General features: G+C 43.8%; 1 protein-coding gene across 5 annotated transcripts in view; it reads right to left on the bottom strand.

The window, feature by feature from the left end:
• Window positions 1-588: 588 nt before the first annotated feature.
• Window positions 589-23919, bottom strand: part of SPTBN1 (spectrin beta, non-erythrocytic 1) — a 195302-nt gene continuing 171971 nt past the window's right edge. For 4 of the 5 annotated variants that reach the window (XM_059187669.1, XM_059187670.1, XM_059187671.1 and 1 more), the window contains 12 exons: window positions 23677-23881; window positions 22910-23284; window positions 18348-18592; window positions 16866-17004; window positions 16072-16156; window positions 14025-14221; window positions 12798-12910; window positions 12070-12133; window positions 7464-7702; window positions 6090-6263; window positions 2734-2776; window positions 589-1915 (listed from right to left, as the gene is read on the bottom strand). In XM_059187669.1, coding sequence (XP_059043652.1) covers window positions 1697-1915; window positions 2734-2776; window positions 6090-6263; window positions 7464-7702; window positions 12070-12133; window positions 12798-12910; window positions 14025-14221; window positions 16072-16156; window positions 16866-17004; window positions 18348-18592; window positions 22910-23284; window positions 23677-23881 — 2098 coding nt within the window. In that variant the 3' untranslated portion in view covers window positions 589-1696. Of the gene's footprint in view, window positions 1916-2733; window positions 2777-6089; window positions 6264-7463; window positions 7703-9098; window positions 10594-12069; window positions 12134-12797; window positions 12911-14024; window positions 14222-16071; window positions 16157-16865; window positions 17005-18347; window positions 18593-22909; window positions 23285-23676; window positions 23882-23919 lie in introns of those variants that run through there. The other variant, XM_059187673.1, reaches the window with a different exon arrangement.

Here is a 23919-nt window from a genome sequence, read left to right as displayed (position 1 = left end):
TGTGATCCTATGCTGGGTATCACTGAATGGGCCCATGGGCCACATCTGACCAGCCATCTGTTTTTTGTATGATCTATATACAATAGATTTTACATTTTATTTTTTTTTAATCAGAAGAATATTGCATAGCATGTGAAGATTACATAAAATTTGTATCTGTGTCCATAAAGTTTTACTGGAACATAGTCTTGGCCCTTCCTTCATGTATCATTCAATGGCTGCCTCTGTATTCCATGATAAACAGCTTCCAGGGAAGAGTCTAGCCCACAAAGCCTAAAATATTTGCTGTCTCTGGCCCTTTACAGAAAAAGTTTGCCAACGGCAAAGTTTCCTCAGCACTCAGGCTTAGCAAGTTCTGTTAACTTTTTCATAAATGAAAGATAAAATCTGGATGTGTAGCTGCAAAACATCTCATGTTTATTATTCTACTTGCTGTAGTTTTCAAAGCTGATGTACCACACACATATGCAAGAACACAAAAGAGGAACCTAGATGGATGGTCTAATGTTTCCCATTTGCTATTTCTGGCTTTGCAGTTTCCCTCCATGGCATGTATGCAGGAGAAAAGACAACAATTAGCCACCGTGCTAGATTTAAAAGCATTTAATGACATAGCATATATTTAACAGGGCAAAAGTTGAGAGGTACAGGTCAAACAACTGAGCGCCAGGCCTGAGCGACCTCTTCCTTGCTCAGGCCCAGCCTCTGGAGTTCATTCCTATCGATGCCATTTTGATTGTGCAGTAAGATGAAAATTTGTCATTACAATCGTTACAGTGACAAAGAAATGCACACTATGTATCAAATAGCAAAGGTAATGAAGCAAATTATAACACAGTGTGGCAACGCACGAGCAAGTAACCATTAGAGTAACATTACTTTGTCCAGTAAATGCTTCAGTTCCACTTGTACACTTACCAATGATTTAAAGGGTTTATTATACATCTAGTTTTATTATATTTTGTACTAGAATTATCTCAAACATACAATATAATGTATTTCGGCAAAAAAAAAAAAATTGAAATTACAGATTATTTAAAACAGTATCAGTTTCTATTCCTTCTCATATACCGGTATACCGACATTCTGAACTGTCCTTGCAGGTGATGCAGAAAAGCCGCATGTCAAGTGTTAGTAAGTGATGCCAGATACAAACTGTTTGGTCTGTTGATTTCACATGGAGCTGCACCGTGTCTGCAGCAAGATCCTAATACACAATCTGTTTAATCAAAGTTAGACCCATCACGGGCACTTCAATAGTCGAGACTCAAGGTAACCACTGGAAATAAATGGAAGAGAATGGTGTCAGGGAATTGGAACATTTTGTCTCTGGTGAGCACAGGAAATATTGTTTAAGCACCGCTGCCTTGCATACCAACAGCATTAGAGGCGGGTTATTTCCAACGCAGCCTCACAAAATTGAGGAACAGTTTAAATATTGAGATCTAATCTATATAATTTCATTTAAAAAAAATCTGGTCTTCCCTCTGCACCTCAAACTTTTGTAACTTGGAGATAAAGTGTTTAGGTGTACCCCCCCCAGAAATGCTCTATAAATTAAAAAAAAAAAAAAAAAAAAAAAAAATCAACCACATTGAAGAACATTAGGCACAGAGAGTAATGTGTTGGTTCTGAGCTTGCATGCTGGAGTTTCACTGAAAAGGTAAGAGAAGGGCAGGAGGTGAAGGAAAGGAGTTCATTTCTTTTTGCCAAAAATGCTGAACCGCTTCTCCTTGTCTTTCTCTTTGTCCTTCTCCCGTTTGCCAGGGCTAGACTCGCTGGTGATGGTGACAACGCTGGTGGGCAAGGTCTGTGCCCGGCTGGATGCTGGCGTGCTCTGGGTGCTGGCGGACACCTCGTGTTTATCGGAGGAGATGGCAGAGGAGATGGCCTGGATCCATGTGTTCATTTCCTCCTGGATAAAGGATCACAGATGAGACTCAGGAGGGATAGGCTCAAAACACCCTCACTACATCTGCCCAAACATACGCCCTCCCATCAGTTGGAAGGCTTGGGAACAGTGCATCTAGCCTATGGGGGCATCTGGCTAACTGAGAGGCAAACAGTTCCCAAATGACCCTTAGCAGAGGAAACATGGTTCAACTCTCATGAGAATTTGGTTTACAGGACCTGAAATTCACCAATCTAGTATGTGGTCCTACAAACTTGGAAGAATGAGAAGGCTGGTCTCCATTGCTGGGAAGCAACCCCCCCCCCTTTATTTTTTAAACTTTTCTTAAAAAACTGAAGTATATTTGACATATAACGCTGCATGAATTTAGAAGTTGATTTTTCAAATCCAAAGCACTACACACATTAGCAGATCCTCTCCCCCTTCAAGAAGTACAACCATGAAATGGTTGCTTGATGGCAGTAGATTGCTGCAGGGAGCCCCTGACTGGACTTCAGGATCTACATCCTGTCCTGGGACCCCACCCCACACCACCCCCAACACACTGTGCTCATCCACTACGAGCAGTGGGCAAGCTTTCCTCCATCAACTTCAGGGTCCTTGTACCAGCCCTCCTGACACACCAGGGAGACAGTAAGATGCCCTTCTGCCTCCCAGTGATACAAAGAGCGCCGTCCAGTTGTTAGTGACTGAGGAGACCAGATAACAGAAGCCATGACTGATCATTACTTATACATATATGGGACACTGTAAAATAAAGCTTATCGTGCCAATAAATACTTGCAAAAGCCCAAGTATTCAGAGAAATCTTAAAAACTTACATCATCTTTGGCTTGGAAGAGGTACTCATTGCCATCATTTAGTCTGTAAGTTGAAGGAAGAAAGTCAGTCACAATTTGACTTAGGAAGAAATAAAACCCTCAAATTCCCAAAACCTATGTGGGACATAATCATGCTAGGGGAATCCTACCAGAAATGCCCATTGGAGCTTTACATACATCACCAGCTGTGCCTGGGACCCACAAAGGCCCAGCCATAGCACCCTGAACATCAAGAAGCTATGTTATTGGGCCAGTAAATGTTTCAATCCACTGGAAAGATCAAAAATGTCCCAAACATATCAACATCTTGCTTCTCCATCCTGAAACAATGGAATACACATTCTTTTCAAGTGTACATGGAACATTCTCCAGAAGAGATCACATATTAGGCCACAAAACAAGTCTCAACAAATTGAAAAAGATCAAAGTCATATTGTGCATCATTTCTGACTATAATGCTATGATGCTAGAAATCAATCATAAAAAAAAAAAACCCTAGGGGCGCCTGGGTGGCTCAGTGGGTTAAGCCGCTGCCTTCGGCTCAGGTCATGATCTCAGGGTCCTGGGATCGAGTCCCACATCGGGCTCTCTGCTCAGCAGGGAGCCTGCTTCCCTCTCTCTCTCTCTCTGCCTGCCTCTCCATCTACTTGTGATTTCTCCCTGTCAAATAAATAAATAAAATCTTAAAAAAAAAAAAAAAAAAAACCCTAGAAAGAACATGAATACATGGAAATTAAATAATGTGCTACTAAACAACAAATGGGTCAAACAAGAAATCAAAGAGGAAATCAAAAACATCCAGGAAGACAAATGAAAATGAAAATACAAAGTCTAAAAACTTTGAGATGCAGCAAAAGCTCTTCTAAGAGGGAAGTTTATACCAATACAGGACTACCTCAAATACCAATAAAAATCTCAAATAAACAACTTAACCTTACACTTAAAGGACTGAACAAACAAAACCCCAAACCAGTAGAAGGAAGGAAAAAAAGATTAAGGCAAAAAGTAAAAGAAACAATACAACAGATCACTGAAACCAGAGCTGGTTTTTGAGAAAGATCAACAGAATTGATAAACCTTTAGCTAGATTCTTTAAAAAAAAAAAAAAAAAAAAAAAAAAAAAATTCAACAAAATCAGAAATGAAAGATGAGAGAAATAACTGATGCCACAGAAAAACAGGATTCTAAGAGAATATTATGAAAACTTAGATGCCAACAAATTGGACAACTTAGAAGAAATGGACAAATTCCTAAAAGTGTACAACCTTTTAAAACTGAATCAGGAAGACATAGAAAATTTGAACAGACTGATTACCAGCAAAGAAATTGAGTCAGTAATCAAAAAACTTCCAAAAACAAAAGGCCAGGACCAGCCAGCTTCACAGATAAATTTGACCAACACTTAAAGAAGAGTTAAAACCTATGGTTCTCAAACTATTCCAAAAACTACGAAAGGAAGGAGAGCTTCCAAATTCATCCTATGAATCCAGCATGATCCTGATACCAAAACTAGATCAAGACACTACAAAAAAAGAGAACTATAGGACAGTACCTCTGAAGAACAAAGATGAAAAAAAAACCTCAACAAAATATTAGCAAACCAAATCTATATTAAAAAAATCACCATGATCAAGTGAGATTTACTCCTGGGATGCAAGGGTTCAATATTCAAATCAATCAATGCGATACATCACATCAAGAAAAAGGACAAAAACCTTATGATCCTTTCAACAGATGCAGAAAAAGCATATGAAAAAGTACAACCATCTGTTCATGATAAAATCCCTTAATAAAATAGGCTTAGGGGCTCTAGCTGGCTCAATCAGTGGAGTGTGCAACTCCTGAAATCAGGCTCATGAGTTCAGGCCCCTCCTGGGGCCTACTTAAACAAAACAACAAACTAACAACAAAAATAGCAGTTTTAGAGGGAACATATATCAACACATTAAAGGCCATCTATGAAAACCCTATAGTTAACATCATCCTCAATGGGGAAAAACAGAGCTTTTCCCCTAAGGTCAGGAACAAGACAAGGATGTCTACTCTTACCACAGGTAAGACTTCTAGAACTAGAAGTCCTATCTAAAGCAATCAGACAAAAGACATCCAAACCGATAAGGAAGAAGTAAAATGGTTACTATTTGCAAAATGACAAGATGCTACATATATAGAAAACATTAAAGACTCCACCAAATTATTAGAGCTGATAAATGAGTTTACTAAAGTTCAAGAAGCAAAAATTAATACAAAGAAAGTCTGCTACAGAGCTTGTATCCCCCATGTTTACAAATACCAGAATTTTTAAACAGACATACAGAAAAGGTCTTCCTAGATTTCTCCTCTTACATGGTACGTAGTGAAAGAAACTGTCCCACAAGGCCATCCCTAGGACACTAGAGAGTCACTGGCTTGGACAGTTCCCTCATTCACTTCACTACGGTACAAAGGAAGGGGTGTTCCTGGCGGGGAAGAGGGTTCAGTGCCCTCCGCCAAAACCCTGATCCTGTGAAGCTGCATGGAGGGAGAAAAGAGAAGGGAGGCAGCCAGGGAGCCAGGCTGTCTGCACCTTGTTTCATGCTATGTAAAGTGTTCCAAGTCCTGAGGAGCCTGCCTCCAGTGCTCCTTGAAAGAGCTCAAGAAGTCACCCCTTTGAAACCCTCATTTGTAGTCTGTGGCCTAGTCCAACTGACATGACACAAATGTCTAATTGAAGACCAAAGCTTTTCAGGTCCCAAAGTAACAGATCAAATTAGTATTAAACTAACGTTCTAACCATGGACACACTTACTTTCTACATATTTCAAGATGAATGGCTTTTCTGCCCATTTCTAAGTATAAGAACTTCTGAGCCTGGATCCACTCTGTTGGGGAGGTATATATGTTCTACAAGCTAGAGACATGTGGAACCATCTGGGGCAATCCACTGGGCAAGCCAGGGGAGCAGAGACCTGGGTCTCACACATGTACTTCCTGTTTATCTCCATCCAGCTCCAGATAACTTGTGGGCAAAGAATAGCATCTCCTGGGTCTGAATAAACTGCAAAAATGGGTAAACTCTTTTTCTATGCCTCCTTAAAATGTGAACAGCTCACCTTGCCTTAAGGAAAAGTAAGTTCCAGCTTATCAAAACAAAAGCCCATTTTCTTCAAGGCTGAGCTGCACCACTAACTACAGGGAGCCTGGTGACAGGTCATACACAAGACATGAAACAAACTACACTAGCTTCACTGGTGATTTTTTTTTTTTTTTTAATGGCAGAGAGGAGGAACCGAATCAGAGAACCTGCCTAGAAAAAGCAACCCCAAGAGTCAGAATACACATAATATCAGCAACCAAGACACATGGCCCCCTCTCACCTCAGCTTGAACACGTGTTTTTTCTTCTTGTAATCAAGGGCCACTTCACAGATGGCTTCTTTCAAACTTACAGGGACCTCGCTGTGGTAGGGGATTCCAGAGGCAGCTGTCTTTGCATCTTTGTAAAAACCCATTTCTTGGTTATTTATGACACAATAAACATTGTGCCAGGACCTGAGCAGTAAAGAACAGAACATCAGGGTTCTAGACCACACTGCTGTAAAGAATTAAGAATGTGATTAATGTGCAAACAAACCATATACCACATGGTGATCCCTTATTAAATTAAAACCCTTTATTAAATTCTGCTAAAACCAAACAAGAGAACAAAATTCTTCCACGGACTGCTGGGATGGTGTCCAAGTTCCTACAGTGGCTGGTGACTGAGGGCTGCTTCTGTGAGCTTGGGGAAAAACATGGTGCCTTCTTCTTTTACACAAAGGTACTCTTGGCTCTGACAGGAAAGATTTTTGTTGGTGTTGGTACTCTTTGCTGTAGTACCCTCTCGTGGTAATGCTGTACAGGGCTGTCCTGAAACAGTTGCTCTTCCACCAAAGTTTTAATCCTGATGGTGCTTTACTACCTGACAGAAAGGCAGATCCAGGGCCACTAGCACTGGCAGTACCTTGGGATGAATCAGAAAAGAGAGCCTTTCCCTCAGGATATGGCAAACTGTCATGATATACGGATTTTATCAGAAGATACTGTGCTGCCATCTACCTATATTAACATAAAAATTTATGTTGTACTTAATGTGGATGATAGCTCTGAGATGGGGATTTCCTGGTCTAATGTACAACCCATACAACTATACGTGGTGGTTCCAGGCAGAATGGTTTACTGGTTAAGCACACTGGCTTTGGCATCAGATACAAATTTCATCCAAGCTATGCCGCATACCAAGTTTCTAAAGAGTGAGCTTTTTTTAATCACACAGAGCCTGTTTTCTCACTTATAAAATAGAGATAATAAAATTAGGGCTTATTGGAAGACAGTGAATATAAACATGGATATGGAGAAAAGGCATGGGAAATGAATGTCTTAAAAAAAAAAAATCCCACCTGGAAGAACACTTCGCTTTAGATAAATTCTCCAACCTCCTCCACTCAGTACATTTCTTCTCAGGAAAAATTACAAAGGGCCCTTTTTGCTATTCCCATCCACGTATAATAAATCTTCTTTCTCTCAGTGAATCAAAAGCACTCTCCTCCCACTTTCCAATGTCAGTCCCAAGAAAAAAGTGATGCCCAGGAACCTAAGAACAAATGGACTTCCCAAGCACACACTCCTTGGGCTTTTTAAGTGGCAAACGGGGGCCTTGACCTTGAGCAGGCTGACTTCCCATCTCACTGCCTCAGCATTCGCTACTCTCACCTGCTTGAGGCTTTCTTATTGTGGGCCTCCCACTCGTGCTTCCGATTCAGGAAGCCTTCCATCTGGGCTGAAGGCGTCTCCTGCGTTCTGGCCGGCAAGGTGGCAGCACTCTGGGCCGGGAGGGCACTCTTGGCTTTGCGGTCCGAGGTGGGGGAGGGGATGGGGCTGGACTCCTTTGAGCTCGTTCTCTGCTCTGCAGCGCCGTTGACCATTTCGCTTGTGTCCCCTGTTTCCGCCATCTAGGGACAGTGGAGAGGCCATTCAGCGGACCCCGTGAGCCACGGGGGCACCCACAAACGCTCTGACTCGCACACGTGGCTGTGTATAAATGCCTGGCACAGATCGAGGCAGTACAGTAAAACCGTTGCAACATCCCACAAAGCCAGCTGGACGCCGAGGACATTAGAAGGGAAGGGATTAATGCCCGCCCGCTTACGGGGAAATGAGAAAAGCGAAATGCCAGGATGAGTTTTACTGCACTCTGTTCCTCGGATCAATCCATTTTCTCTAAGGTAACTCAGATCATTTCCTCTTGGGGTTACTTTAAAAACAAAAGGACGACAGTAACAATCATACATATTAAATAGGAGAGAGTGGACGTTATACAGCAGCCACCTCACAACCAAGGATGCCACCAGGAGAGCCGGAAGTTCAAGCGAAAGGGCATTCACAAACAGATGGATAGACGACTCTATCAGAACGACACAGCATTCCCCCAGAGTAAGGCAAAGAAAAGGCCTCCAGTTTCTGAAAATGCTCTCTGGCTCTCCTCCCCCACCCCTCAACAACATCGTCATCAACACATGCAGAAATTAGGACGACAACCATGCATTTCACATCTACCATCCCAGTTAGACTTTGGAACTTAAGAGCTGGAAGGAAATGAGGCAAGTCCACAAACATCAATTTAACCACATCTGCTGGAGTTGTATCGTGAGTGGGTTGTAGTTTGTGTTAAAGGAGCTGGAAAAGCCAATCACAGTCACTCAACACCACACGGCTATTTACCCCCAAACACAGACAGAACCAGGGCCTTCCCCATCACGTGTTGGTCGATCACGGTGCCTTGCTGCACTGAGACGAGAAAGCCCAGACACAGCCAGGCTTCCCGCGGCTCTGACTGTCAGGCTGGAGACGTCTTCGGGAGCTGTTCCTTCCCAAGCTCATTTATATTGTGACCCTCAGGGCTTTTCGGCTTTGGAAATGCAGTAGGGTCTCGGTTCATTATCGCTTTCAGCCTGTGTACCATCAACTGTGTACCATTAAACTGTCGCAGCCCCAGCGGATACACCCAGGGCGCGGGATTAGCAAGTTACTAAAGCTGGGTGTGGCTGACACTTTAGTGGATTACAGACATCCTGGACCCCTCTTACACAGACAAACATGGAAGTGTCAATGGCAACGTTCATTAGATATGTCCCCCACCACTGCTGCCCAGAACCAAAATGACAAGTTAGCAGCAACAACTTCAACAGGAGAAATGGGAGAATGACCACCACTGCTTCAACACTCAGATATGTCAACTCTCAGAAACGGGATCACTCGTTTAAGCCTTAGCTAAGTGGTGGGGCGGGACCCATGAGTTTCTCTTCCATCTATACAAACTCTCACTGTCAGCAGCAGGATTTAGGCTGAGACCAGAGGCTTTGCAAATTAAGGGTGTTTTTTGACTGGAACCCTTTACCCACATAGCAATGTGGAAAATGGACTCTTAGGGCAAGGAAGGCACGGGAAAGGGGGCGGACATGGGATCACCCTGGCCTCGTATGTGTCACCTGTAGACGTGTGCTTAGGAGCAACAGGCTACTTCAGTATTTATCTTTCCTTTCGCTTTTAAAAGAGAGATGCAGGAGGGGAAATGACCACCAAAAAACCAAAACCCTGAGTCTGAAGAAAGTGGGTGGATTTTAAAGTTGACAAATCTGTTCTAGTGTGGAATTTCAGGAAAGTTCTGGTGGGAAGGAAGTGTGAGTTTGGTCTGAAAGGCCTGTGCCAGGTGTGAGTCTAGGGAGACACAGGGTTAGTGTTTATAGAAATCAGGTTAAAAAAAAAATTAGTGCTGCAGCTGTGGCTTGGAAACTGCTAGTGACAGCAGTGACCTGGAGGGAGCAGCATCTGCTGAGAACAGGCTAACGCTGATAGCACTGGATCAGACTTCAAGGTGGGCGAAGGCCAGGGAAGCCTCTTCTAGGGGAAATTCTGCAGCAAAAATTTTTTTCTTTAGAGTTAGAAGGAAAGAGAAAACCCCAAACCAGTATGCAGAGATAATTAATGTTTATGCAAATGAATCACTAAACCAAGAAAACAAGGAAAATAAAAGGAACAAAATGATTTTTAATGGACATGTACTGAAGCATGCCAACAGACAACACACCACTAGAGACAAACATCAAAAGCAAATCATAGTGCTATGATCATACATGTGAATCTCTCCCCACCCCCTACCCCATGTTGCTTCTCTTTAGTGATTAGTCCAGAGTGCTTTAGCGGATGGGTACACCTGAGATCTTTGTATCAGAAGGTGAACATGAATGCAACATGAAAACTAGTAGCACAAGAAACACCTGATTGGTTTTCTAAGTGCATGAAGCAACACTAATTTCAAGTTCATTAACTTGAGTCTCTGCACCACAACTCAAAAGAATGAAAAGGCTTTTCTTCTTCCAGTCCAATTATAATAAAAAACTTGTTCTGGCAAGCTACAATTTAAAAATCTAGATAAAAATAGGCATGAGAACAAATGCCAAAAACATCAATGCACTCTTTCTGTTGTGCTTGTTTTTGTCTTCTGAATAAAAAAGCATAAAATTGGGTATCATTCCAGATGATATAAAATTTAAACATATATATATGGAAACATCACATATATACATATAGATCAATGATGCAGAATCTGGAGCCAGAAATATGTCAGGGCTCCCTAATGACCAAAGATAAAGCAGTAGTTTTTTTTTTTTTTTCTTCTAAAATGAATTTTGGTGTGTTTTAAGGCAGAGACCCAATAATGGTGCACACTACCCCCAGAACATAAGAAGCTTGGCATCTATCTATATACCCATCTACAGTCGCAAGTAGATAGATATGTACATAGAAATAAGGAAAAACAAACAAGATGCTATATGATGTTATCCTGACAAAAGAAAAAAAAAGACATGCATCATGAAATGAAAAGACAAATCAGACTTAACTCATGGAAAACACATATCAAAACAGGTTTCTGATTCCACTAACAACTAAATATGGCAAATGAGCAAGTGACTGTCTCACAAGGCTTGAATGTAGTATGGATTTGGTTTTGTTCTGTCTGTATCAGTACCAGGAAATCACCTCTTTCATAAGCTTTTATTCCTAAGGAATAGAATTTCTGTTAAAACATATTCAATCCCTGCTGGTCGTCTATCACTGCCATCCTAAAAGACTCCTTAATGGAGAACCCCACAAAAAAGTCTTAAGAAAATGAAAAATAAATGAGAAGATCTGTACGAGACATACGATGGAGTTTCTGTCTACACAGATGCTACAATTACTTCTGAAGCCAGGCGGCATCCAATGGCTCCTAGGGGTGGTCCACCAAGTACATCGTTCAAGTAATTAGGGTGAACCAGAATGGCTTTTGATCCATTTGTTTGAAAAATTTATAAAGAGTTTGACACCCTGAAGTTATCGACTGAGTGGAGAGGCCCGGAAGTCTGGTAGGCAGGCTTCCAAAACCTGCGGAGGAATGCTGCCCGCTGGCCCCTGCCATGCTGGATGTCACGGCAGTGCTGCCAGTGACCAAGACAACGGTGGCAGCAGGGTCAGCAGGCACCTCACTCCTGAGGCTGGCTGCATTACCTGCAGCAAGTAAGCTCACAATTTCTCAATTTAGTTCTTGGCAGAAAAAAAAAAAAGAGAGGCACTCATTTGGAAAAAGTAATAATTCAAGGGTCTCAAAATCATTTCAGGTTTTGTGCCTAAAATTAAGAGAGCTTCCAAAAGTAGATCCAACTCCATATCCCCCAACTTTTTTGTTGTTTACAATAAATGCATCTTTCATGGAATGTGACAAGGCTGACTTAAGGTTTTAATCCTAGAACGGAGAGTCTCCTCCCCCAAACACCAGTCTTCCTAGTTCCTATTAAACTACGGCAGGTTAATGACATCTGTAAAGGGGGTACGTGTAGTGCAGCATTGCACTCTGTTAGTATAACTGGATGTGTCATACCTGTCGGATTCTAGTTTTCTTCTTCATTTTGCTGTAATCTCATTTAATTTCAATTACTCATGTAAGGCTTTCGCTGTAAAATCTTAATAAAGTAAAAAGCTCACAATAAATAAACAAAAAGTAAGTATGTTGCTTTAAGGCAACTGAGCATTCATCAGTTAAAAGACTCAAATAAACATGAATTAAATGCAAACAAATATGAAACCAAGGAAACCTATGAATTAAGGAAAATTTTAACACTGTGGGTGAAGTGGAAGCCAAAAGTCAAACCAACAGGACTTGGAAAGAGTGGTTCTTGACAAATGGTAGTGAACTTCACAGTCCAGACCACGGCTGGTCACTGGCTGTCCGTCTGCTATTAAAGTTTTTGTAGTTTTGGTAGGTTTGAGAGCGATAACTAACCCGTGGAGATCCCTGTTCAGCCGGCAAACCGTTCTGGGAAACTTGCTCTCCTTTTGAAGTATCCCTGTTAGATGAGGTGGGGAAGGAGGGCAGAAGAGGGAAGGGGAAGGAAAAGAAGGGGAGAAAAAAAGAGATAAACAGGATGAGGGAGAACAATATCACTCAATTTTATTACAGATTTTCTCTCAGAAAAACATACGCAACTCCCTTTCATGTAATGTGATTTCTTTTTAGGAACTTCCCAAGTGTTCTAAACTAACTCTAGGTTGAGAGTAAGACCACAGGCATGCCCTCTCCCCCCCAGTACAGGCAGCCTTCAGGGTTGGCATGGGGCTCTTACCACAGCATAGTAATTAGTTTTTCAGAAATAGACAATAATTTCTGTTCTTTCTTCTGTGAAAAACTTGCAAAAAGCACCACCACATGATCAGTGCCCTGAAATCTAGATGGTTCACTCCATTCACTGAGTCACAAGGAAATTCCAAGCGCCTGTGCATGCGTGCACCGGGGGCTGTCTACATTCCACTTCTGCCGCCTACACAGCAATGTGGATGCAGACATGTATGTGTTCTCGAATGTTATCCTACACAGATTCAAAGTACCTTACAGAATTAAAAGGAAGGGTGTGTGGAGAGGCCTAGTGTAGCACAAGCTTAGCAAAGATGCTCCCTGAACCCCACGTGCCACTGAAGCTAAGACTCCAGCCATGCAGGCTGCCCGTGACTCACCACTGCTGCTGGGATTCAGTCTCCTCAGAAGCCTTCGTGCTCGGCTCGGGAGAGGGCGGCCGCCTCTTCCTCTCCTCTTCCTCTTGCTGTCTGCGCACTTCCAGTAACTCCAACTGAAGGCAAACACGGTCATGTTCAGCAGAGCCCCAAACTCTGCTTCTTTTAAGGAAAGGGTTCTTGAGGAACCCAGAAAGCTCTCCTGCCTCAGTTTTCTATCCTGTTCACACTGGACAAGCAGAAGGCCTAACACCCAGCAAGACGACACTGGGATCACAGGAACTGCAGTTAAAACCCTGAACTAGAGGAACAGACCTGAGTGATGATGCAGGTCTACGCCATGGGTTTGTGTGCTCCCTGGGACACTGGGTTTCATTTCTACAGGAACTATGCAGCACTCAACTCTGCTTGGGAAGTACCTGAGCGTGAGGGTCCACACTGGACTTCCCGTCAGAGTTCAGACAAACACCATTGAGACAGAGTTGCAATAATTCTCAAGGAGGCTTCTTGTGTTGTGGTAGGTATTTATGTTCAGCCCAAACCCAAATAACACATAAAAAAAGCCAAAGAGTAGTCTAACTTAAACTAAACTATTTCACAAGCATATGTATGCACCAAAAATAGTCCATTTAACACACAAGTTTGCTGATATGTTTTAAATCCCCAGAACTGTAAAAACTGGAAGGAACTCCATTTTGGTACACTATAAAGAATGAGCTTTCTACCAGAAGTGCAAGGGTCACAGGAGAGGAAACACCGGTAAACAAACTTTATTCTAAAGCTTTAATTTAATGGTGGCAGAAAAAAATGATCAGAAATGGGAGAATTCTCAATGGTCTAGGATCAAGCTCCTACTTGATAGAAATTCTAATTCTGAAAATCTGAATTAAACTGTAAGGCTAAGCTCCCCTTCAAACCAAAGCTTCTATGAGATATAAGAAGAAAAGCAGATCAAGAGAGAAAAACAAACCCCAATCAATCAATTCCCAGGCAAGGAACTATTATAAAAGTGATCACAAATCTAGGTACGCAGGAAGTTAACTGAGAAAGCAGCAGCCCTGGACAGTCTCCCCAGATTCTATAGCAAGAAAACAGCCAATTTCAGGAAGGTCCTCACTGCCTCTAAAAACAGAGCAATAATATGAACTCTCTGGTCTAAGAGGTGAACAGGAAGAAGCAGCCCAGGAGAACCAAAAGGCTAAGTATCCCCAGCACCCAGCAGCCACTTACCGTTGTCAGCCTCTCCAGGGCGGAGAACCTCTCGTCCCAGGTGGCAGCAGACTTCTCAAAAGCCTCGTGGCGCTTGATGAGCTTCTCCACCTCGTCCACACTCTGGCCTATTTCTCGGCTGGAAAGGTAGGGCTCCTGTCCAAGCAGCCAGGCCTCAGCCACACTGGCGTCCCGTGAGAACTGGTGGACCTCCAAAACTGCACAGGGTACCAAGAGTGAGTGGCAGGCCAGCAGGGGGCCTGACGGTCGGGGACGGCGCTGCCCCCTGGTGGCAGCTGCCCGCACAGCCAGTCTATAGCCTGGATCAGCGCGCAGTCCAGCCTAAGTGTGACTTATCCCACTTAAACTCATCTAGTAGCCACACAGAAAATAAATAGGTAACATTTAAAAATGAACAGGTGAAATTAAAAAGTGTATTTTAGATAACCCAACAGATCAAACTACCATATCCTATCATTTCAGCATGTAAGCAATGCAAAAAAATTGAGACGGAACTTCTTTTCCTTCTGTCTTTGAAATCTGATACACATTTTATACATATGGCACACCTCAGTTTGGACCAGCCACATTTCACCTTCTTTAGAGAGACATGTGGACAGTGCAGGCCTAGAAGGTGTGCTCTATGCACTTGGCCCTACCTCAGTGAGATAAACCTCAGGGCCCTGAAGGGATTCAATCCACATACAACCAGACTACGCTGATGAAGCAGACATTTGTTCATCAACTGCCCACCTAGGGTGGTAGCCAGAGGTCTTACTCTGGGGGAGCTGAGAGGGAGGAAAGGATATGGGGAGCACTCTACAAGGTGGGAACTGCTGTCTTCATTCTGTTCTCCCCATGTGAGGAAACACAGCAGGATGTCCCCTGCAGTGAAGAGAGGGGCAGCTTACAACTTGGCTTTGCACTGTGACCAGCATTACTTTTCACTCCACCTCAAGTGGTGATGCTTGGGGCCATATGGGTGAGAAGTGAACTGCAGGCAATATCAGCGTCCCCAGGGCTGCCAGCTGTCTCTCCTCAACAAGGCCACAAGGAGAAGATGCCACCACTGCAAGAAGGACTCACCCCTCGTCACGACTGCCCACCATACAACCTGGTGCTGAGTTCACAGTGCGGACTCATACAGGCTTTGCTGAAGTGAACATAATTTGTTCACTTTTTTGTGAATTTGTGAAGGGAATTCTCAAAATTTATACAAACCAAATCCTTATCCAAAAATGGTCGAGAGCAGGATCTCTTTTTCAAAAGAGGGTTCTACCCAAAAGGGTGAGGTGCCTTCATTAGGCAATTTACAAATCTTTTAGACAAGGCCCCCAGATTCTGTTTCCAGTGAGCGCTCTTGGTGTCCGAGAATGGGGTTCTATTACACTAACAAAGCCCAAAGCCCCACACACAGAATGGTGAATCAGAGTAAATAACGCTGGAGCTGGTCTCCCTTCAGTGTTCATACCTATTATTAAATGCTATTCCCCAAACTATATGTTATAAACTCTGTGGTAGCTCACATATTCCTTTATAAAATCAGATTAAAATTAGAATCTACCTCAGAGGTCCCCTTGGGGAGTAAATACAGAAAAACATATACAAGACTCAGAATAATGCCCAGCTCATTGCAAAACCTTCATAGCTGGTAGCTTTTATAAGGTTACCAACCTTCAATTAAGAGCACCAGATATAAGACCTAATCAAGTTTTCTACTTTCTTGACTGCAGTAATAATTCCTCTTAAAGATAACTAGATGAGGAGGGGACTTCCAGCTGGATTCTCCCAGGGAGATACCGAACTGTCATTCTATGATGCTCCTAAAGAACACCCAAATCTCACTTACAAGACTGAGATCAATCATGGGATAAAAAATAATGCATGCGCTACAGGGAAACACTTAAAAATATTTAGCATGAAATGCTGAACTAAGGCATTAAGAAAGAAGCATTTAGAACTAAACATCATTACGTGATAATATCACATCAAATTATAGCAGGAAACTAAACTTGCATGTGGTCAATGGACACCCAAAAAGAAAGGAAAGATTTAAGCAGATCCTTACTCAGTCTTAACCATTCCCATCGGTCTTCCCACTTGTCAATCATTTCTTTTCTCTTTTCTGTCAACTGCAATAACTTTTCTTTGATCTGTGAGAAAAGAAAAACAGCGACATCTTAACAGACTGTACCACATCCTCCTAAGCCCTCCCCTTGATGGGCCACTTCACATAAGAAAAACACATTTTCTGTAGAGGCTCCTCCTAAACCAGGGAGTACCTAAGGACTACTCAAGTCTATTTATGTACTAGAGAAAAAACAGGGCAAGTGCCTTCTAAAAGGGGCTGAGAGGAAGCCTGGTCTCCACCCAAAGCTGCTGTCATGAGGAGGCCAACCATGCACTGAGGCCCCTCCAGATTCTGGGGCTCCAGATGATAAACACACTCAAGAAGAAATGGTCAGAGGGGCAATGCTGTGACTTTTCAGAGAGAACACCCTACCCCTTCAAGGAGGCCACATACTGACTCATCATTTTTCTCTTTACTGCCATCATCCTAACTCGAATTAGACAGAAAAGAAATAACACCCAGAATGAGTACTAATCGAAGAAGTGAGAAAGGATGGCAATTAAACCTGGGGCCTGCAGAAATGGTCTTCTTTCCCTACAGTGTTCTTGTGTAACTAATCCACACACACAGGAAAGGAACAAAGAATTTCAAATATGTGTAAGCATACATATGTATTTCTCTGTGTATGTCTCTACAAACACACAAGCATATGTACTGACAAAATAAAGTCCTCTTACATCTTAAGACCGTCTGTGTTCACCCCGGGGCCCGAAAGCAAAGAGCTGTCCTACCTCCTCAGATGCATAGTGCTTTCTCGCCAGCAGGGATTTCCCAAGTTCAATGCAGGTTGTGAAACTGTCATTACGAGCATCGATTTCAGCTTTGATACCTTGATGATTATTCATTAATAATTCAACAGATGATACATCCCTAAAATTAGAAAAATAATACCTCCTTTAGGAGATCAAGCTTTCCAAATAAACATATATTCCAAAACATTCAATTAATTTAGCAAGAAATCATTCAAGGCACTGTATGTCTTTAAGGTCTGATTCAGGACCAGCAATGCAACCTAACATTTGCAATAAGGCTTCTCTCATTTGTGAGTGTGTGTGTGTGTGTGTGCACGCACGCATGTGTGTATGTGCGCACGTGTGCGCACAAATGTGCATGTACTCATGCATGCGCACACACCTGGGTAATTCCAAATGGTTGCCAGGCAGGTGCCTGAAAAACCACTGGATTTCTTTTCTTTTCTTTTTTTTTTAAGATTTTATTTATTTATTTGTCAGTGATAGAGGGAGAGAGAGTGAGCAAGCACAGGCAGACAGAGAGGCAGGTAGAGGCAGAGGGAGAAGCAGGCTCCCTGCCGAGCAAGGAGCCCGATGTGGAACTTGATCCCAGGATGTTGGGATCATGACCTGAGCCGAAGGCAGCCGCTTAACCAACTGAGCCACCCAGGTGTCCCAACCACTGGATTTCTGTTCAAACTTTTATACCCTCACAAGTTAGTGCCAAAGGTTCAGGACACGTGTGTTCCAAAGAGCCACTGATACCCTCCTTATTCATGCACGAAGAGGTACACAGAGCTACAACCAGCTTGGGGTGAAATCAACGACTACACAGCTGTGAGAACTTCTCATGGATCAAGACCTAAAGTCCTGATCTGGGAACTATAATTGTTTTTTATATATACAGTACTAAAAGACTTATTCTCAATTACAGCAGGGACTGGAGCTGGCAGGGATGAAAATGGAGGCTGCGTATATGCCAGCCTGGTCATCTCTTTAGCTGCTCTTCATTGCTTTGCAGCAAACACAGCCAGAGAGAAGATATGGAATAAATATTAAATCATCTCAAGATACCATTTAAGCAATTAGTGAGGGTTAAGAGACACCTTTGGTAATGTGTGTGGAAAAGGCCTGAGGAGCTTTTAATCTCAAGACACAGAGAAAGAACTCAATTCCAATGATGGAGGAGAGCTAGTCATACCCAGAGGGTGTGGCTGCTTGAAGCTGAGGCCCAGACAAAGGGCAGGAGGGCAGGAGTGAGTGTGGAGCATGGGAGGGGGAGTAGGAGACAGGGTTTAACAACATGGTGCCTGGTTCCCCGGTAACTGTGTGCTGCAAACAGAAGCAATAGAAGCTGCCTCGAAACCGCTCACCACCCCAGCTCTGGCCTTGAAGCTTTTGGAAGAGACCCCTGGTTCTCTCTAGAAGATCCCAGGGTCAGCAAGCTGGATTCCCATCCACCCAGGAGATCAGGAGGGTTACCTGGGCTTCTCCTGGGCTTCGATCTGCCGGATGACATCCTCCATCCACAGCATGAGGTCACGCACCATGCTGAAGAAGCGGAACTTGTCCCCTGTGTCCACCAGCCGCGCCCTGCGGCCATCACAGGCATCCAGCAGAGCCTTCCAGGCCTCCAGGACCTCATTCTCCCGCTTCTGGATGTCATCAGCCTTGTCACCCGCATAGGCTGCCTGGAGACGAGCTGCGTCTTCCTGGAGCTGCCTCACCTGCAAAGCCACAGCAGAGAGGAGTCAGCTCAGATGGCTGGGCCTTCTCTCCATTGGCCCACTGCTCGCCCCACGCACACCGCACGCTGTTCTGCACTAAAGAAGTGAACCGAATCAACATGGGGCCCCTACTCCCCACAAAGCTCGCAATTCCATCTGGGAGATCCACACTGGAAAAATCCAAGTTTACTACGAATGTATTGAATTGCATTACACAGTTCAGTGCAAATGAGAAGACAAATGAAATGCTACAGGAATGCACGCAGGAGACCTTGGTTAGGTGTCCTGGAGGCAGCCTGGGATAGAAGGATGGTACAGAAAGCAGATAGTACATATGCAGACATATTCAAAAAATCAACATACAAGTGGCTCCTGCAGGGTACAGACGTTTATTTTAAAAATCATGAGTAAGGAACTGACATGAAGAACTCAGTTTTTTTTTTTTTAAAGATCTTATTTATTTGACAGACAGAGATCATAAGAAGGCAGAGAGGCAGGCAGAGAGAGGAGGAAGCAGGCTCCCCGCTGAGCAGAGAGCCCGATGTGGGGCTCAATCCCAGGACTCTGGGATCATGACCCGAGCTGAAGGCAGAGGCTTTAACCCACTGAGCCACCCAGGCACCCCAAGAACTCAGTTTGAAAACAAGTTTTCCATTGCTATGGGATATTGCTGTAAGAGCTCTCATATGTGCCAGTTCAACTTGAAAAACAAAAATGTATCATCTCATGCAGCCCAAAAAACTGACGGGGGTGCCTGGGTGGCTCAGTGGGTTAAGCCTCTACCTTTGGCTCAGGTCATGATCTCAGGGTCCTGAGATTGAGCCCCGCATCAGAATCTCTGCTCAGTGGGGAGACTGCTTCCCCCCCCCTCTGCCTACTTGTGATCTCTGTCAAATAAATATATAAAATCTAAAAAAAAAAAAAAAAAAAAAAAAAAAAAAAAAAAAAAAAAAAAAAAAAAAGACTGATATCCAAGAAGGTGCAATTTTCACTAGCCAAATTTTAATAAAAACTCTGCAGAACAGGAAATGTTCCTGAAGAACAGGAAATGCAAATGGGTCTTAGGAAAAGATGCTCCATGGAGATACTGTAATCTGTCATATATCAGCTGGCAAAAATTCAAGTCTAAGGGTGTATCTGCTGGTGAGTAGATTTGACTGTTGATAAAACAATAGGTTACAGCTCCTGGAGAAGGCATGGGCAGTATGCACCGGTTATACGTATTATATATAGTTACGCAGATTTAGGAAATGAAAGACACATTATTTATTGCAGCAACATCTGTAAAAGCAGAAGAGTGAAAATAAAGGTCCATCCATGAGAATCTGGTTACATTCATGAAGGCACACCCATACAAAAGGCTCCTCAGTAGGCATGGAGAAGAATGAGGGAGGGCTCTACACTCATGCAAAGTGTTCCAGGAGCAAAGGGAAGTGTAGACACTGCACCTAATATCCACTTTCTGAGCAACAAAGGGGGATAAACAAGGATCAGCTCTCACCCTTTTCTGGGGAGGAGTGGAAGTGAGACAGGCCTTTCCGAGAGGAAGTTGCAACTGTGGCTATTTTATATTTTTACATTTCTGTTACATATTAGTAGTGCAGAGGACATCTAATTAAAAACACACATACAGGAGGAGAATATACACTCAGCCTTCATTTACTGAGGCTGTGTGACCACAGTCCGCACACAAGTGTCATCCCAGACTACAGGAGCCTGGAGAGGCCTGTGAGGGAAGTCTGCTGACAGATACCAGCTGGGGGTGTACGCAGGGAGAAGCGGAAGTATGGACAACACTGGCGTCTTCGGGGAGCTGGATATCAACCCCAACCACACAGAAGGACTTCAGGTGGTGGCACATAAGGAAAACAAATTTCTGCAATAGATGCAAAGAAGAACCAATGTGGTTTGTTTTCTATGACAATCTGATTTCCATATCCTCGCTTCTGGAACTCTTCCATGATTGTGGCTCAGGTAATAATTCAAAGTACAACAAGCAAGTTCCTAGGAAATTTATTTGAAAAACTAATTTCCTATAGGACTAAACAAATCTTTTCCAACAATTAAAAAAAAAAGCAAAACACAAAAAAAACCCAAACCCCAAACCCCAAATAAACAAACAGCAGCAAAGAGAAAAACCTTTTCTTGTGCCTCTGCTTGTTTTTAATTTGTTCTCAAAAAAAAAAAAAAAAAAAAACCAGAAACAAACTAAAAAGCCCCAAGCAAACACACACACACACACACACACACAAGGTAGAGGAGGGACAGCAAAAGTGAAAATTCCCCACACAAATGAACGACTGTTCTGAGAAGTCAGTGAAGACCACTATGGCTCCCTTGCAGAGTGGAGAGTGGGCTGGCACAAGCCCACAAGGGAAGAACACACCACAGGCTTCTGGGAGCTCCACCCAAGGGCCTCCGTCTGCTCTAATTCTGTTACAAGAAACCTCGGCTGAGTCTGCACTTGCAGGAGGGGCCCTCATACTCGTAGAGCTGTAAATGGCCTCGTCCAGCAGGTACCGTGAGGCAGAGTCTCTCAGGACTTGAGGGTGTAGACTCCTACCCTCCCTCGAGAGGAAGGGGGGGGGGTGCCCTCAGTCTCACCAGGTGCAGGGGTTTAATGAAGAAAATAAGAGAGCAACTCCATCATCTCTAGTTTCTTCAGGTTCTAAAATGATTAATTTTACAGGTGCAGGGAAAGACCTATTGCTGATAAGGTCTGTTCTAGTTCTGTCCTTTAGGCATTCCCTAAGTTCCTCCAGGCTTTATTTATTTTTTTTTTAATGTAACAGCAATTACAGAACCTTACAGAGCTCTCATGGGAGCACATATTTTGCAAACATTTGGATCCTCAAAGTATTAGGGAACAGAAACTTCAGACAAATTAAACATGCAGAGATACAGAGAAGCAAGCCCCAATTCTAACTGGGGTCTGCCCCTCTCCAGAGGCCTTGCTCCAGGAACAGGCGAGATGGCATCATTACGAGCCTCAGGCATTCACGTGGTACCCAGGACCTTGTGTGTGATGAAAGCCGCTGAATACAAAGCTGACAAGCTTCTGAATGGTAAGTTGTCACAGAGCTGGGGAGTCCACCACCTCTGAAGGAAAGACTGAGAATCCTTAGGATACATGGTGCACCCTACTAAATTCTGCTTCAGGTAGACCCTCAGCTATTCTACATACCTATTCTTAAATATTCCCTCAATATCTTCTACTTCCTTGGTGGAAAAGCTGAAGCCACTTTATTTGTGTGAAGCCCCAGCTGCGATCTATCAGCTTCTAGAAAGGGCCAATTAAGGATACAGGAGAAGACAATGGTGGTAAATGCAGTCCCTCCAAAGAAAGTACTCCAGACTGCACCGAAGACTGGTAAAGCCGATGGCTCCAGATCGGGATCAGCCCACAGTCAAAGCTGGGCCGTGTGTCTCTATAAATCAAAACTGACTGTTCCACAGCCATGCTCCTTCATTTCTTACTGTCTAGGGCTGCCTATGCTATAATGGAAGAGCTGAGGATTTGCAACAGGGACCACGTGTCCCACAAGGCTGAACGTGTTGACCATCTGTGCTTCTACAGAAGAAGTTTGCTGTTCCCTGCCCTAAATCACCAACGCGCTCCTAACAGACAAGAACAAACCTCCTCATGTACCCAGGGCTGGTTATCTTTAATAAAACTGGCGTCTTCTCTAGGACCATTAAATTTAGGAGAAAAAGATACAATTGATTTTTCATCTAAAAACCATAAGACTAAACAAGAAACTGTGCAGAGATTGGGGCATGAACTAAAGAGTGATTAGACCCAGGTTCTCACTGCTGTGTTGTTATCACTCTGTCAAGCATCTTGTAAAGAAAGTCTTAGTGTCAGCCATCTCAGACGGGGAAGTTGGGAGACCAGGCTCATTAAGACATTAGACTCTTGTCTTCCCTCTTTACGGACATATAACTCAGATCCTGGTGGATGGAGAATAATAAAAGTATTATTGTGGAAATGATTCTGGATGAATTGCTCACATAATACAAAGTCTTGTTGAGGAGGTCTGTAACTTGCAAATGTTTGCAAACGTGTCTAGTTTGTTTTAATCAAGGGGATAGTCACTTAATGATATCTGCCCGTGCAGTATTTTAGGGACTGAGTTCTCCCAAATGGGGCATTTTAACAATGAGTGCGCATATAATTTGGGCAGTTCTTGGGTGTGTGTGTGTGTGTGTAATTTGGGCAATTCTTGGAGGCATATTTGGAGGTGCTGAGGAATGGAGAGAGACCCTCAGAGATGCCCGAAGATGCTCCTTGCCCCCCAGGTCAGCTCCCTGACCCACCTGAGTGCCCAGAGCTTGGATGTCATGCTCAAATGTGGTGTGCATTCTCTGTAAGGTTTCCACTGTGTTCTGATCTCTCCCAAGCTCCTCGGGGAGTTTCTTGTGTTTGTCCTGGATGCGCCCAAAGATCTCCTTGGCGTCATGGTAAAACTTGTGCAGTTCATAGGAGGCAGCGAGAATCTGTGTTCTCGTGTCAATGAGCTCGAGAAGGTCAGCCCAGGCTTCATTGAGCCCATCCTTCCACTCAGCGATGGTGGCAGCATCGGAATGCCCAGAGTTGATGAGTTCATCGGCCATGTGATTGACCGTGTCCACACGTTCCTGCCCAATGTTCCCAGTATCTCGGGCAAATTCCCGGAATCGTTCTTGTAACATCTGAAATGGAGAGGAGTGTTTTTTAAAAAAAAATCAGTGCGACTACGGTGAACATTTTGTTTCTTGGTTGCATGAATGTCATCTGGAAAGAAACAAGTGGTATGCGTGACTTAACAGTTTTAGCTCTAAAAACTCAATCAGCCTTCCTTCTTGCTCTCGGTCGCAGAGCAAGGCCCTGCCTGGCTCCGTCTCCTTTCACTACTGGGGCAAAGGTACAGCGAGGTTAAACAACCCAAGTCAAAGTTGCCCGGTGATGAAAAAGCTGAACTGAAACCAAACCCCATGACCATGTGAGTCCAGGGCATGAGATGTGCTCACAGATCAGGAGTCACGTGGCAGTCCGTGCACAGTGCACACCACATAGTCGCCCTAGCCTGGCCCGCAGTACTTGCCGTGACGTGCTCGTAGTCCTGCCCCAGCTCGTGCGACCCTGCGACCACCTCTCTCTCGGCGATCCACTGCTCCAGGTCATCCACCTCCCGGTTGAGCTGGAAGAGCCTGTGCCTCTCATCCAGCTTGCCCCTCCGCTCCTCGGCGAGGTCTTTCAGGCCAGCATACAGCTTATCCACCTTGGACTGCCGCATGCTGATGCGCTCACTGCAAGTGGGGGAGAGGTGGGGAGGAACGGCAGGAAG

This window comes from Mustela lutreola, chromosome 9 (assembly GCF_030435805.1).
Source record: "Mustela lutreola isolate mMusLut2 chromosome 9, mMusLut2.pri, whole genome shotgun sequence".
Lineage (NCBI taxonomy): Eukaryota > Metazoa > Chordata > Mammalia > Carnivora > Mustelidae > Mustela > Mustela lutreola.
This window is presented reverse-complemented; position numbering and strand designations above follow the sequence as displayed.